The sequence below is a fragment of the Palaemon carinicauda genome, chromosome 6 (genome assembly GCF_036898095.1).
Source record: "Palaemon carinicauda isolate YSFRI2023 chromosome 6, ASM3689809v2, whole genome shotgun sequence".
In the NCBI taxonomy this organism is placed as follows: domain Eukaryota; kingdom Metazoa; phylum Arthropoda; class Malacostraca; order Decapoda; family Palaemonidae; genus Palaemon; species Palaemon carinicauda.
In genome coordinates, this window is record NC_090730.1 from 126,438,633 (window position 1) to 126,454,099 (window position 15,467).

The 15,467-nt window shown below is 37.3% G+C and overlaps 1 protein-coding gene across 12 annotated transcripts in view; it reads left to right on the forward strand.

Annotated features, from left to right (window-relative positions):
- The window catches only part of LOC137642644 (uncharacterized), a 121,949-nt gene that overhangs the window by 41,141 nt on the left and 65,341 nt on the right, over window positions 1-15,467 (forward strand). For 6 of the 12 annotated variants that reach the window (XR_011044825.1, XM_068375404.1, XM_068375403.1 and 3 more), the window contains 3 exons: window positions 523-687; window positions 7,252-7,412; window positions 13,749-13,908. The exons of 3 other annotated variants lie outside the window; for them this stretch is intronic. Coding sequence is in view for 1 of the 9 variants with exons in the window: in XM_068375407.1 (XP_068231508.1) it covers window positions 13,873-13,908 (36 nt within the window). In the remaining 8 variants the exon portion in view is untranslated. The remainder of the gene's footprint in view (window positions 1-522; window positions 688-7,251; window positions 7,413-13,748; window positions 13,909-15,467) is intronic. 3 more of the 12 variants (XM_068375397.1, XM_068375396.1, XM_068375405.1) reach the window with 1 other exon arrangement.

Sequence of the window (15,467 nt, forward strand, 5' to 3'; positions counted from 1 at the left end):
TACATGATATCTTGTCAGATGCAGAGACTAGTTACTGAAATTAGTAAATTAAGGTTTTTTTTTTTTTATACTGACAAATTTATTGAAGTTTCCACAAAACTAGTGAGGATGAAGTCAAACTTTTTTTTTTTTTACAATTTCGTGCAAGAAGCGATTGAAGAGGAATTTGAAATAATACAATGTCAATGTTTGTGTGTAGTTTATTCATATAACCTTTGGGATTTAAATGCTTTCTATTTTGTGAAAATTATCTCTGCAGCTTAATACACAAGAAGTGTATTGTTTTTTACCAGGTGTTTTAGCCTTAGTTTAAGTGGGTAAGCAAATTAAGAGATGAGTAACTATGGGGATATATTCGGTACTAGTTATAATAAGAAATTTAGTATTTCAATAATGCTGTTATTACTTTAAAAACCTTTCTTACAAAACATGAAAGGGATTAGCATATATCTCACTGGCAATGAATGTCTTGTCTTATAATGGCCGATATATTTGCACATACTAATGAATTTTCTTTTTCAGATTTCAATGACCATACTGACTGATGTACTGAGCTTAAACGATGAACTCCACGCATACGTCCCAGAGAATTGTTTTAAAAGGAAGATTTCATTTAGCTGAAGTTGGGTAAATTAAAGAATATTCTCATGGAAATTACCCCAAATTCAAAATCCTCAATACTGTCAGGTAGATAAAACCTTACTTGACCTTTGTTTAGCTTTATGGTTATTAAGCAAATAAAAATTTTGAGAAAAACTCATTAAACTTTTAAAAACATCAAAATATAAGTTTTCATTAAAATTTCGAATTAAAATTTGGTCCGATTTTAAATTGGGGGAAGTCATTCATGGTGATTTTTTTTTTCACATTTCTAATTTACATGGCTGCAACTTTAATATCAGATGGTACAGTAATAGGGAAATCTAATCCATTAGAAACAGAAACGTAATAAAACTGATTTTAAGCGAAGCGAAAAATCTATTTTTTTTGGTGAGATAGCCATGTCGTCCTGATGGAAGTTCCTTTAGGGTAGCTTCCAAGGGTATATTTGACTACGGTGATATTCCCAGAAAATTTTACCTTCAGGTATCCAGAATTCTAACTCCTGGAGCGAATATCCCTAAATAAATCTAAATGGGATATCGCGTAATATCAGAGGACGTATTCTTGACACGCCACATAGCTATCTTCGCCCCGAACCAAGATAACCCTTCGAGGGGTCAAAGTGGCAAGAAAACGAAAAACGAGAATGAAAGGAGAGCTGTTAATAAGGTACCTCTCCTATCCCGCTTCGAGTGCGTACACAAATGCCGACGACGGCGCCATCTCTATTCCTTGTAGCGATACACGAGGTGCTACAGATACCGTATTATGGGTGAGGGGTCCTATATCCCTTTTTTATTAAAAAGAAGGTTGGGACGACATGACTATCTCACTCAAAAATAATTTTTCGCTTCGCTCAAAATCCGCTTTTTAAGCTCAGACCATGACGTCCTGATGGAAGTTTACCAGAGCATTACTGTATCTGTGGATTCTCAAATCGTGCCATACCCTCAAGAAAGTATTTCCTAGTCAGCATAGACCTAGAGACCTATGATGTTACCGTCATACATCATTCAATCTAATCATAAACCATGTTAGTGCTTCCTGCCCCCTACAGGGAAGTGTCATACTAGACACTGGAAAAAGTCTCTTGAGTACATATTACCTATGGATGACTAACAGACAAGCCTGTATAGTGGTCTCAACCTATACCTTATAAAGCAAAGTTTGTATAAGAACCACCAATGTCAGTATGAAATACCAACAAGTCCCCGGTATGCCTATGCTTATCAATGGATTGGACAAACGTTTGTATACGTTTAGGAACAATTTTGCATATCCACCACCATCCCTTTAGGGTAATAACCTTTCCTTCCTGAGGAAGGAATAAGCCAATAAATGTTTGCTTTGTAGTAAGGAACAATCTTTTAAGACCATTCATGTTAAAATTATCCATAGTTTTAAGTGTAATGCTAAGTACAATTATAGTAAAATGACGTGGGCGAATAGGACGCAAGGTTCACTAAGAACTAGTTTATTGATAATCAAATAAATATATAGGTCAATCGACATTTATGAGAATTAAAAAATGTGGATGAAAAAATAATTAAGCATAAAGATAACAGTGAAAACAGAAAATATTGTTTCATCTGAAAAGGAAACATATATGCACCACATTTGAAATCAAAATATTAATACTGTTGTTACATTCTGTATTACTGTTCAATCACACTAGCGTAACAAATGCTTGGCATATGTCCTCATTATGCTTGGTTCACCTTTACCTATGGAACAGTTCATAAGGACACCTTAGTGGCCTTTCACTTAGTGTGTAGAAACAGTCCGTGACTACACTCCCACCCCGGAATCAATCATCCCAATTAATTTCACTGTTCCTCACAGATTTAGACAGCAGGTCTAAGGACACTACCTGCTGCTACCAAAGACCTCTTAAGTTCCTCCACTTGCTTCACATAGTGTCTAAAAAATACTCTGGATGACTTCCAGCCAGTGTATGAGCGAAGATGTTCAAAATCCATATTATTAAAGAAATTTATGGAAAGGCAACTTTTCTCGGATCATGACCTGCGGGTGTACTGTCTGGATTTTCTCTGTGAATAAAATAGGTGATTTTCGCCCTTAGTTGCTTCAGAGATAAATTTGAGCCTGAGGTTCCTACCCTAAACAGCTGTCCTCCCCTAAAGTCTTTAGTTCTACGAAGATAGACCTTTGGGCACTCCACTGGACATAGAGATGCATTTTCCTTTAGAGGGCAGATTCTCCAGGGACCCCACCTATTGGTGGGTAGCTCGTTCTTGGCGAGAAACGTTGGATCCGGAAAAAGGTTCAGTTCTCCCCCATCTAAGAATTGAACATGACCTTCCTCTCTCGAGAGGGCTACTATTTCACTAACTCTGGCCCCAAAGCGAGTGCGAACAAATATAACTTTTTGGGTCAAATCCTTTAAAACACACACCTCATTATTCATCATTGAAGCGAAATGAAGAACTTTATCCAGAGACCATGAAATGGGTTTCGGAGGTGCTGATGGTCTGAGCCTAGCACAGGCCTTTGGAATTTTGTTAAAAATGTCATTAGAGATGTCGACATGGAAGGCATATAGAATAGGCCTTGTCAAGGCAGACTTTCACGTTGACCACTTTGATATTGTGTTGGCTGCTAAACCTTGTTCATGAAGGTGGATGAAGAATGATAAACAGAAGTCTGTCAATCTTTTGTGGTTTCTTCGCCTTGACAAAGGACACCCACTTCTTCCATGATGACTCATATTGTCTTCTGGTAGATTTGGACTTATATTCCTCTAAAATGTCTATACTGTCTTTATATCACGAATCTTTTTCTCACCACTAGGGAGAGAAAATCATGAGAGCTAGGTTCCGGGTTTTCTGTGATGAAGGGAAGACAGTCTACTTCTGTACTCGCCGAGTCAAAACTGGATCCGGTAGCGGCACAAACTTCAGTCGTAGTTCTAATACCAGAAGGAACCAACTCTGTTCGGCCACTTGTGAGCCACTATTGCTGCTTTCCCCTTGAAAGATCTGTTCGTTGAGGACCTTCAATAGAAGGTTGGGTGGAGGGAATAGGTAAATGCTGTACCATCTGTTCCATTAGAGGGACATAGCGTCCACTGCTTCTGCTAGAGGATCCTCGTAAAAGGACACCTAACGATGTAACTTCTTGTTGTCGTTCGTCGTAAAGAGGTCTATCTGCAGTTCCAGGACTTGACTCGAGATGAAAGAAAACAGTCCTAAATCTAGGGACCATTCTGACTCTATCGGTGTGAACTTCACCTGTTTTATATATCTAACCATAACACTTGCATTTACTTTTGTGCACATTTTGATAAAAGTAATTATTGACTACAGTACTAATTACGTATAACTGCTACTGCTACAGTTTTCAGTGATGGTAACGAGAAAAAATTAAGCTTTTTAAACCAACTTGGTCAATTAGGTCCTCCTTCCACGAACTTGCTCTAAATTACTGATCCTCCAATTTCAGACTTGATTAAAGCATTGCACACATTCATAAACGTTACTCGCTCACTCAGCCTTGAAACTGGCTACTGCAATGTACAATCTTGTTCTTGCATAGGAAAATGACTTTATATGAATAAATTAAATCACAATTTATTAATGACAATAGGGTAATCGACTGAACTCAGTAGTTAAGTTTTCTTTACTATGGTTACTCGTTAAGGTTCCGTGAATTTTTTTTTTATACATATGTGAAGGTCCCTGACTTTGGTTACACAAATGTGAAGGTTTAGTGATTTTGGTTACACAAAAGTGAAGGTTAGTGAATCTGGTTACACAAATGTGAAGGTTTAGTGACTTTGGTTACATAAATAAGAAGGTTTAGTGAATTTGGTTACACAAATTGAAGGTTTGGTTACTTTGGTTGCCCAAATGTGAAGGTTTAGTAATTTTGGTTACACTTGTGGAAACATAGTGAATTTGGTTACAGAGATGTGATGGTTTAGTGAATTTGCTTACACACTTGTGAAGATTTGATGACTTTGGTTACACGCTTGTGAAAGTTTGGTGAATTTGGTTACACACTTATGAATGTTTGAATTTGGTTACACTTGTGAAGGTTTGGTGAATTTGGTTACACTTGTGAAGGTTTGGTGAATTTGGTTACACTTGTGAAGGTTTGGTGAATTTGGTTACACTTGTGAAGGTTTGGTGAATTTCATTACACTTGTGAAGGTTTGGTGAATTTGGTTACACTTGTGAAGGTTTGGTGAATTTGGTTGCCCACTTGAGAAGTTCGGTAAATTCGGTTACATACTTAAGAAGGTTTAGTGAATTTGGGTACTCAAATGTGAAGGTTTATTCAATTTTAAACAATTTTGAATGTTTAGTGACTTTGGTTAGAATGTTAATGTTTAGTGAATTTGGTTACACAAAATTTGGTGAATTTAGTTACACAAACTTTGATGAATTTGGTTACACGCTTGTGAAGATTTGGTGAAATTGGTTACCCACTTGTGAGAGTTTAGAGAATTTAGTTACACACTTGTGAGAGTTTTGAGAATTTAGTTACACACTTGTGAAGGTTTGGAGAGTCCGGTCAGACGCTCCAGTCAATATTGAAGGTTTAGAGACTCCGTTCACACACTTGAGTGCTTAGACTGCAGTCAGGCACTTAGGAGTGTGCGAAAGACTCCAGTCAGGCACTTAGGAGTGTGCGAGAGACTCCAGTCAGGTACTTAGGATTGTGCGAGAGACTCCAGTCAGGCACTTAGGAGTGTGCGAGAGACTCCAGTCAGGCACTTAGGAGTGTGCGAGAGACTCCAGTCAGGCACTTAGGAGGGTGCGAGAGACTCCAGTCAGGCACTTAGCAGTGTGCGAGAGACTCCAGTCAGGCAATTAGGAGGGTGCGAGAGACTCCAGTCAGGCACTTAGCAGTGTGCGAGAGACTCCAGCCAGGCACTTAGGAGTGTGCGAGAGACTCCAGCCAGTCACTTAGGAGTGTGCGAGAGACTCCAGCCAGTCACTTAGGAGTGTGCGAGAGACTCCAGCCAGTCAATTAGGAGTGTCCGAGAGACTCCAGCCAGGCACTTTGGAGTGTGCGAGAGACTCCAGCCAGGCACTTTGGAGTGTGCGAGAGACTCCAGCCAGGCACTTACGGGAGGGTTCGAAAGACTCCTACAATAGCCATTTTTCCACTCTCCTCCACAGTACCACCTTGACAATCACATGGAGATGTCTCTCAGAAGGAAGTACATTCATTTCGAAATTCAGTATAATTTAATCTATTTTGCGAATTGGTTATATTGAAAAAAAATTTTTAGTGAAACTATTTTCGCTAAAATGAAAGTAAAAAATATCCCTGAAATAATAACTCTGGGGCTTGCATGCGCAACATATGTACTATTTGGCAGATCATAGTAGCAATGACGTAATGTTCATTTTGCGAACATAGCGAACCTCGGCGGAGCTAAAACCATAAGGAGTGAGGTGTATCATGGATAATTAATACTTTAATTTAAAGCCACTTACAAGAACTGTGTTTTTTTCTAGCTGGTATATTGTTTATTTTGCATTTTTGTATTCAAATAAATCACTCGTTTTGGGCATTTCTCGACCCCAAAACTCCGGTGTCTCACTGGAGTCCAAAAACTTTTTAAAATGACTGGCTAGCCCCAATAATCATTGTAAGAAATGCATAAATTAAATGATGAGTAGCAAATATAGATGGTTCATGTATTTGGCTCGAAATTAGTGACATATATTTCCCATTTTGAGCTGTGAATATTATTTTTCTACAAAGGGAAATTGACGTTTCTAATTTCAACACTTCTTTACCAATTCCATATACAGGGTTATTGTATAAATAACCTAGAATTCTTAAAATGTGGAGTCGTTTTTAACTAAAATTATTTCCTGCTTAAAATTAAGTAACACTGTGTTTTAAGTATGTTAAATCTATTTTTCAAGATGTTTGGTTTTTTACAACACCACCTTTTTGCTTTTAGGGTTAAAATTGGTCTTAACACGTGACGGTTTAGTTGAATTTCTTATAATTTATCTTTCCAAGGTATTTGCTTTCCTGGGAAATTTTGATTATATTTGACTTCTATTGTTTTACGTGATATCTTGCTAGATGCAGAGACTGGTTACTGAAATTAGTAATTTAATTTTTTTTTATACTGACAAATTTATTGAAGTTTCCACGAAACTAGTGAGGATGAAGTCAAACTTTTTTTTTATAATTTCGTGCAAGAAGCGATTGAAGAGGAATTAGAAATAATGCAGTATCAATGTTTGTGTGTAGTTTATATATATATATATATATATATATATATATATATATATATATATATATATATATATATATATATATATATATATATATATATATATATATATAACCTTTGGGATTAAAACGCGTTAAATTTGGTCAAAATTGTCTCGGCAGCTTAATACACAAGAAGTGTATTGTTTTTACCATGTGTTTTAGCCATAGTTTAAGTGGGTAAGCAAATTAAGAGATGAGTAACTATGGAGATATATTCGGTACTAGTTGTAATAGAAATTTAGTATTTCAATAATGCTATTGTTACTTTAAAATCCTTTCTTACAAGACATGAAAAGGATTAGCAAATATCTCGCTGGTAATGAATGTCTTGTCTTATAATGGCCGATATATTTGCACATACTAATGAATTTTCTTTTTCAGATTTCAATGACCATACTGACTGATGTACTGAGCTTGAACGATGAACTCGACGCATACGTCCCAGAGAATTGTTTTAATAGGAAGATTTCATTTTGCTGAAGTTGGGTAAATTAAAGAATATTCTCATGGAAATTACCCCAAATTCAAAATCTTCAATACTGGTAGGTAGATAAAACCTTACTTGACCTTTGTTTAGCTTTATGGTTAAGCCAATAAAAATTGAGAAAAACTCATTAAACTTTTTAAAAGCATGAAAATATAAGTTTTCGTTAAAATTTTTAATTAAAATTTGGTCCGATTTTAAATTGGGGGAAGTCATTCCTGGTGATTTTTTTTTTCACATTTCTAATTTACATGGCTGCAACTTTAATATCAGTTGGTACAGTAATAGGGAAATCTAATCTATTAGAAACTGAAACGTAATAAAACTGTTTTAAGTGAAGCGAAAAATCTATTTTTTTGGGTGAGATAGCCATGTCGTCCTGATGCAAGTTCCTTTAGGGTAGCTTCCAAGGGTGTATTTGACTACGGTGATATTCCCAGAGAATTTTACCTTCAGGTATCTAGAATTTTAACTCCCAGAGCGAATATCCCTAAATAAATCTAAATGGGATATCGCGTAATATCAGAGGACGTATTCTTGACACGCCACATAGCTATCTTCGCCCCGAACCAAGATAACACTTCGAGGGGTCAAAGTGGCAAGAAAACGAAAAACAAGAATGAAAGGAGAGCTGTTATTAAGGTACCTCTCCTAATCTGCTTCGAGTGCGTACACAATGCCGCCAACGGCGCCATCTCTATTCCTTGTAGCGATACACGAGGTGTTACAGATACCGTATTATGGGGGGGGGGGGAGTGTCCTATAGCCATTTTTTATTAAAAGGAAGGGCGGGTCCTTAAGGACGCCGTGACTATCTCGCCCAAAAATAATTTTTCGCTTCGCTCAAAATCCGCTTTTTAGGCTCAGGCCATGACGTCCTGATGGAAGTTTACCAGAGCATTACTGTATCTGTGGATTCTCAAATCGTGCCATACCCTCAAGAAAGTATTTCCTAGTCAGCATAGACCTAGAGACCTATGATGTTACCGTCATACATCATTCAATCTAATCATAAACCATGTTAGTGCTTCCTACCCCCTACAGGGAAGAGTCATACTAGACTCTGGAAATAGTCTCGGAGTACATATTACCTATGGATGACTAACAGACAAGCCTGTATAGTGGTCTCACCCTATACCTTATAAAGCAAAGTTTGTATAAGAACCACCAATGTCAGTATGAAATACCAACAAGTCCCCGGTAAGCCTACGCTTATCAATGGATTGGACAAAGGTTTGTATACGTTTAGGAACAATTTTGCATATCCACCACCATCCCTTCAGGGAAATAGCCTTTCCTTCCTGAGGAAGGAATAAGCCAATAAATGTTTGCTTTGTAGTTAGGAACAATCTTTAAGACCATTCATGTTAAAATTATCCATAGTTTTAAGTGTAATGCTAAGTACATTTCTAGTAAAATGACGTGGGCGAATAAGACGCAAGATTCACTAAGAACTAGTTTATTGATAATCAAATAAATATATAGGTCAATCGACACTTACAAGAATTATAAAATGTGGATGAACAAACAATTAAGCATAAAGATAACAGTAAAAACAGAAAATATTGTTTCATCTGGAAAGGAAACATATATGCACCACTTTTGAAATCAAAATATTAATTCTGTTGTTACATTCTGTATTACTGTTCAATCACAATAGCGTAACAAATGCTCGGCATGTGTCCTAATTATGCTTGGTTCACCTTTACCTATGGAACAGTTCATAAGGACACCTTAGTGGCCTATCACTAAGTGTGTAGAAACAGTCCGTGACTACACACCCACCCCTGAATTAATCATCCCAATTAATTTCACTGTTCCTCACAGATTTAGACAGCAGGTCTAAGGACACTACCTGCTGCTACCAAAGACCCGTTAAGTTCCTCCACTTGCTTCGCATAGTGTCTAAAGAATGCCCTGGATGACTTCCAGCCAGTGTATGAGCGAAGATGTTCAAAATCCATATTAAAGAAATTTATGGAAAGGCAACTTTTCTCGGATCATGACCTGCGGGTGTACTGTCTGGATTTTCTCTGCGAATAAAATAGGTGATTTTCGCCCTTAGTTGCTTCAGAGGTAAATTTGAGCCTGAGGTTTCTACCCTAAACAGCTGTCCTCCCCTAAAGTCTTTAGTTCTACGAAGATAGACCTTTAGGCACTCCACTGGACATAAAGATGTATCTTCCCTCAGAGGGCAGATTCTCCTGGGACCCCACCTATTGGTGGGTAGCTCGTTCTTGGCGAGAAACGTTTGATCCGGAAAAAGGTTGTTCTCCCCCACCTAAGAATTGAACATGACCTTCCTCTCTCGAGAGGGCTACCATTTCACTAACTCTGGCCCCCAAAGCGAGTGCGAACAAATATAACTTTTTGGGTCAAATCCTTTAAAACACTCTCCTCATTATTCATCATTGAAGCAAAATGAAGAACTTTATCCAGAGACTATGAAATGGGTTTCGGAGGTGCTGATGGTCTGAGCCTAGCACAGGTCTTTGGAATTTTGTTAAAAATGTCATTAGAGAGGTCGACATGGAAGGCATATAGAATAGGCCTTGTCAAGGCAGACTTTCACGTTGACCACGTTGATATTGTGTTGGCTGCTAAACCTTGTTCATGAAGGTGGATGAAGAATGATAAACAGAAGTCTGTCAATCTTTTGTGGTTTCTTCGTCTTGACAAAGGACACCCACTTCTTCCATGATGACTCATATTGTCTTCTGGTAGATTTGGACTTATATTCCTCTAAAATGTCTGTACTGTCTTTATATCACGAATCTTTTTCTCACCACTAGGGAGAGAAAATCATGAGAGGTAGGTTCCGGGTTTTCTGTGATGAAGCGAAGACAGTCTACTTCTGTACTCGCTGAGTCAAAACTGGATCCGGTAGCGGCACAAACTTCAGTCGTAGTTCTAATACCAGAAGGAACCAAACTTTTTTTGGCCACTTGTGAGCCACTATTGCTGCTTTCCCCTTGAAAGATCTGTTCGTTGAGGACCTTCAATAGAAGGTTAGGTGGAGGGAATAGGTAAATCCTGGACCATCTGTTCCAGTCGAGGGACATATCGTCCACTGCTTCTGCTAGAGGATCCTCGTAAAAGGACACATAACGATGTAACTTCTTGTTGTCGTTCGTCGCAAAGAGGTCTATCTGCAGTTCCAGGACTCGACTCGAGATGAAAGAAAACTATCCTAAATCTAGGGACCATTCTGACTCTATCGGTGTGAACCTCACCTGTTTTATATATCTAACCATAACACTTGCACTTACTTTTGTGCACATTTTGATAAAAGTAATTATTGACTACAGTACTAATTACGTATAACTGCTACTGCTACAGTTTTCAGTGATGGTAACGAGAAAAAATTAAGCTTTTTAAATCAACTTGGTCAATTAGGTCCTCCCTCGACGAACTTGCTCTAAATTACATATCCTCCAATTTCAGACTTGATTAAAGCATTGCACACATTCATAAACGTTACTTGCTCACTCACTCAGCCTTCAAACTGGCTACTGCAATGTACAATCTTGTTCTTGCAGAGGAAAATGACTTTATATGAATACATTAAATCACAATTTATTAATGACAATAGGGTAATCGACCGAACTCAGTAGTTAAGTTTTCTTTACTATGGTTACTCGTTAAGGTTACGTGAATTTTTTCTTTTTATACATATGTGAAGTTCCCTGACTTTGGTTACACAAATGTGAAGGTTTAGTGATTTTGGTTACACAAAAGTGAAGGTTAGTGAATCTGGTTACACAAATGTGAAGGTTTAGTGACTTTGGTTACATAAATAAGAAGGTTTAGTGAATTTGGTTACACAAATTGAAGGTTTGGTTACTTTGGTTGCCCAAATGTGAAGGTTTAGTGATTTTGGTTACACTTTTGAAACAGGTGTGATGGTTTAGTGAATCTACTTACACACTTGTGAAGATTTGATGACTTTGGTTACACGCTTGTGAAAGTTTGGTGAGTTTGGTTACACACTTATGAATGTTTGAATTTGGTTACAAACTTATGAATGTTTGAATTTGGTTACACTTGTGAAGGTTTGGTGAATTTGGTTGCCCACTTGAGAAGTTTGGTGAATTCGGTTACATACTGTAGAAGGTTTAGTGAATTTGGGTACTCAAATGTGAAGGTTTATTCAATTTTAAACAATTTTGAATGTTTAGTGACTTTGGTTAGAATGTTAATGTTTAGTGAATTTGGTTACACAAAATTTGGTGAATTTAGTTACACAAAATTTGGTGAATTTGGTTACACACTTGTGAAGATTTGGTGAAATTGGTTACCCACTTGTGAAGGTTTGGAGACTCCGGTCAGACGCTCCAGTCACAATTGAAGGTTTAGAGACTCCGTTCACACACTTGAGTGCTTAGACTGCTGTCAGGCACTTAAGAGTGTGCGAGAGACTCCAGTCAGGCACTTAGGAGTGTGCGAGAGACTCCAGTCAGGCACTTAGGAGTGTGCGAGAGACTCCAGCCAGGCACTTAAGAGTGTGCGAGAGGCTCCAGCCAGTCACTTTGGAGTGTGCGAGAGGCTCCAGCCAGTCACTTTGGAGTGTGCGAGAGGCTCCAGCCAGTCACTTTGGAGTGTGCGAGAGACTCCAGCCAGTCACTTAGGAGTGTGCGAGAGACTCCAACCAGTCACTTAGTGTTTGAGAGACTCCTCCAGTCACTTAGTGTTTGAGAGACTCCTCCAGTCACTTAGTGTTTGAGAGACTCCTCCAGTCACTTAGAGTGATTGAGAGTCTCCTCCAGTCACTTAGGAGTGTGCAAGAGACTCCAGCCAGTCACTTAGGAGGGTGCGAGAGACTCCAGCCAGTCACTTAGGAGTGTGCGAGAGACTCCTACAATAGCCATTTTTCCACTCTCCTCCACAGTACCACCTTGACAATCACATGGAGATGTCTCTCAGAAGGAAGTACATTCATTTCGAAATTCAGTATAATTTAATCTATTTTGCGAATTGGTTATATTGAATAAAATTTTTTAGTGAAACTATTTTTGCTACAATGAAAGTAAAAAATGTCCCTGAAATAATAACCCTGGGGCTTGCATGCGCAACACATTATGTACTATTTGCCAGATCATAGTAGCAATGACGTAATGTTCATTTTGCGAACATAGCGAACCTCGGCGGAGCTAAAACCATAAGGAGTGAGGTGTATCATGGATAATTAATACTTTAATTTCCAGCCACTTACAAGAAGTGTGTTTTTTTCTAGCTGGTATATTGTTTATTTTGCATTTCTGTATTCAAATAAATCACTCGTTTTGGGCATTTCTCGACCCCAAAACTCCGGTGTCTCACTGGAGTCCAAACACTTTTAAAATGACTGGTTAGCCCCAATAATCATTGTCAGAAATGCATAAATTAAATGATGAGTAGCAAATATAGAAGGTTCATGTATTTGGCTAGAAATTAGTGACATATATTTCCCATTTTGAGCTGTGAATATTATTTTTCTACAAAGGGAAATTGACGTTTCTAATTTCAACACTTCTTTACCAATTCCATATACAGGGTTATTGTATAAATAACCTAGAATTCCTAAAATGTGGAGTCGTTTTTAACTAAAAATATTTCCTGCTTAAAATTAAGTAACGATGTGTTTTAAGTATGTTAAATCTATTTTTCAAGATGTTTGGTTTTTTACAAAACCACCTTTTTGCTTTTAGGGTTAAAATTGGTCTTAACACGTGACGGTTTAGTTGAATTTCTTATAATTTATCTTTCCAAGGTATTTGCTTTCCTGGGAAATTTTGATTACATTTGACTTCTATTGTTTTACGTGATATCTTGCTAGATGCAGAGACTGGTTACTGAAATTAGTAATTTAATTTTTTTTTTTTATTCTGACAAATTTATTGAAGTTTCCACGAAACTAGTGAGGATGAAGTCAAACTTTTTTTTTATAATTTCGTGCAAGAAGCGATTGAAGAGGAATTAGAAATAATGCAGTGTCAATGTTTGTGTGTAGTTTATATATATATATATATATATATATATATATATATATATATATATATATATATATATATATATATATATATATATATATATATATATATATATATAACCTTTGGGATTTAAATGCTTTAAATTTTGTCAAAATTGTCTCGGCAGCTTAATACACAAGAAATGTGTTGTTTTTACCAGGTGTTTTAGCCATAGTTTAAGTGGGTAAGCAAATTAAGAGATGAGTAACTATGGGGATATATTCGGTACTAGTAATAGAAATTTAATATTTCAATAATACTGTTTTTACTTTAAAAAACTTTCTTACTAGACATGAAAAGGATTAGCAAGTATCTGGCTGGTAATGAATGTCTTGTCTTATAATTGCCGATATATTTGCACATACTAATGAATTTTCTTTTTTCAGATTTCAATGACCATAGTGACTGATGTACTGAGCTTGAACGATGAACTCCACGCATACGTCCCAGAGAATGTTTTAAAAGGAAGATTTCATTTTGCTGAAGTTGGGTAAATTAAAGAATACTCTCATGGAAATTACCCCAAATTCAAAATCCTCAATACTGGTAGGTAGATAAAACCTTACTTGACCTTTGTTTAGCTTTATGGTTATTGAGCAAATAAAAAATTTGAGAAAAACTCATTAAAAAGCATGAAAATATAAGTTTTCGTTAACATTTCGAATTAAAATTTGGTCCGATTTTAAATTGGGGGAAGTCATTCCTGGTGATTTTTTTTTTTTCACATTTCTAATTTACATGGCTGCAACTTTAATATCAGATGGTACAGTAATAGGGAAATCTAATCCATTAGAAACAGAAACGTAATAAAACTGATTTTAAGCGAAGCGAAAAATCTATTTTTTTGGGTGAGATAGCCATGTTGTCCTGATGGAAGTTCCTTTAGGGTAGCTTCCTAGGGTATATTTGACTACGGTGATATTCCCAGAGAATTTTACCTTCAGTTATCCAGAATTCTAACTCCTGGAGCGAATATCCCTAAATAAATCTAAATGGGATATCGCGTAATATCAGAGGACGTATTCTTGACACGCCACATAGCTATCTTCACCCCGAACCGAGTTAACACTTCGAGGGGTCAAAGTGGCAAGAAAACGAGAATCGAGAATGAAAGGAGAGCTGTTAATAAGGTACCTCTCCTATCCCGCTTCGAGTGCGTACACAATGCCGCCGACGGCGCCATCTCTATTCCTTGTAGTGATACACGAGGTGCTACAGATACCATATTATGGGGGGGGGGGAGGTCCTATAGCCATTTTTTACTAAAGGAAGGGCGGGTCCATGAGGATGACATGACTATCTCACCCAAAAATAGATTTCTCGCTTCGCTCAAAATCCGCTTTTTAGGCTCAGGCCATGATGTCCTGATGGAAGTTTACCAGAGCATTACTGTATCTGTGGGTTTTCAAATAGTGCCATACTCTCAAGAAAGTATTTCCTAGTCAGCATAGACCTAGAGACCTATGATGGTACCGTCATACATCATTCAATCTAATCATAAACCATGTTAGTGCTTCCTGCCCCCTACAGGGAAGAGTCATACTAGACTCTGGAAATAGTCTCGGAGTACATATTACCTATGGATGACTACAAGACAAGCCTGTATAGTGGTCTCAACCTATACCTTATAAAGCAAAGTTTGTATAAGAACCACCAATGTCAGTATGAAATACCAACAAGTCCCTGGTATTCCTATTCTTATGAATGGATTGGACAAAGGTTTGTATACGTTTAGGAACAATTTTGCATATCCACCACCATCCCTTTAGGGTAATAGTCTTTCCTTCCTGAGGAAGGAATAAGCCAATGAATGTTTGCTTGTAGCAAGGAACAATCTTTAAGACCATTCATGTTAAAATTATCCATAGTTTTAAGTGTAATGCTAAGTACATTTCTAGTAAAATGACTTGGGCGAATAAGGCGCAAGGTTCACTAAGAACTAGTTTATTGATAATCAAATAAATATATAGGTCAATCGACATTTATAAGAATTATAAAATGTGGATGAGCAAACAATTAGGCATAAAGATAACAGTATAAACGTTGGATCCGGAAAAAGGTTCAGTTCTCCCCCATCTAAGAACTGAACATGAACTTCCTCTCTC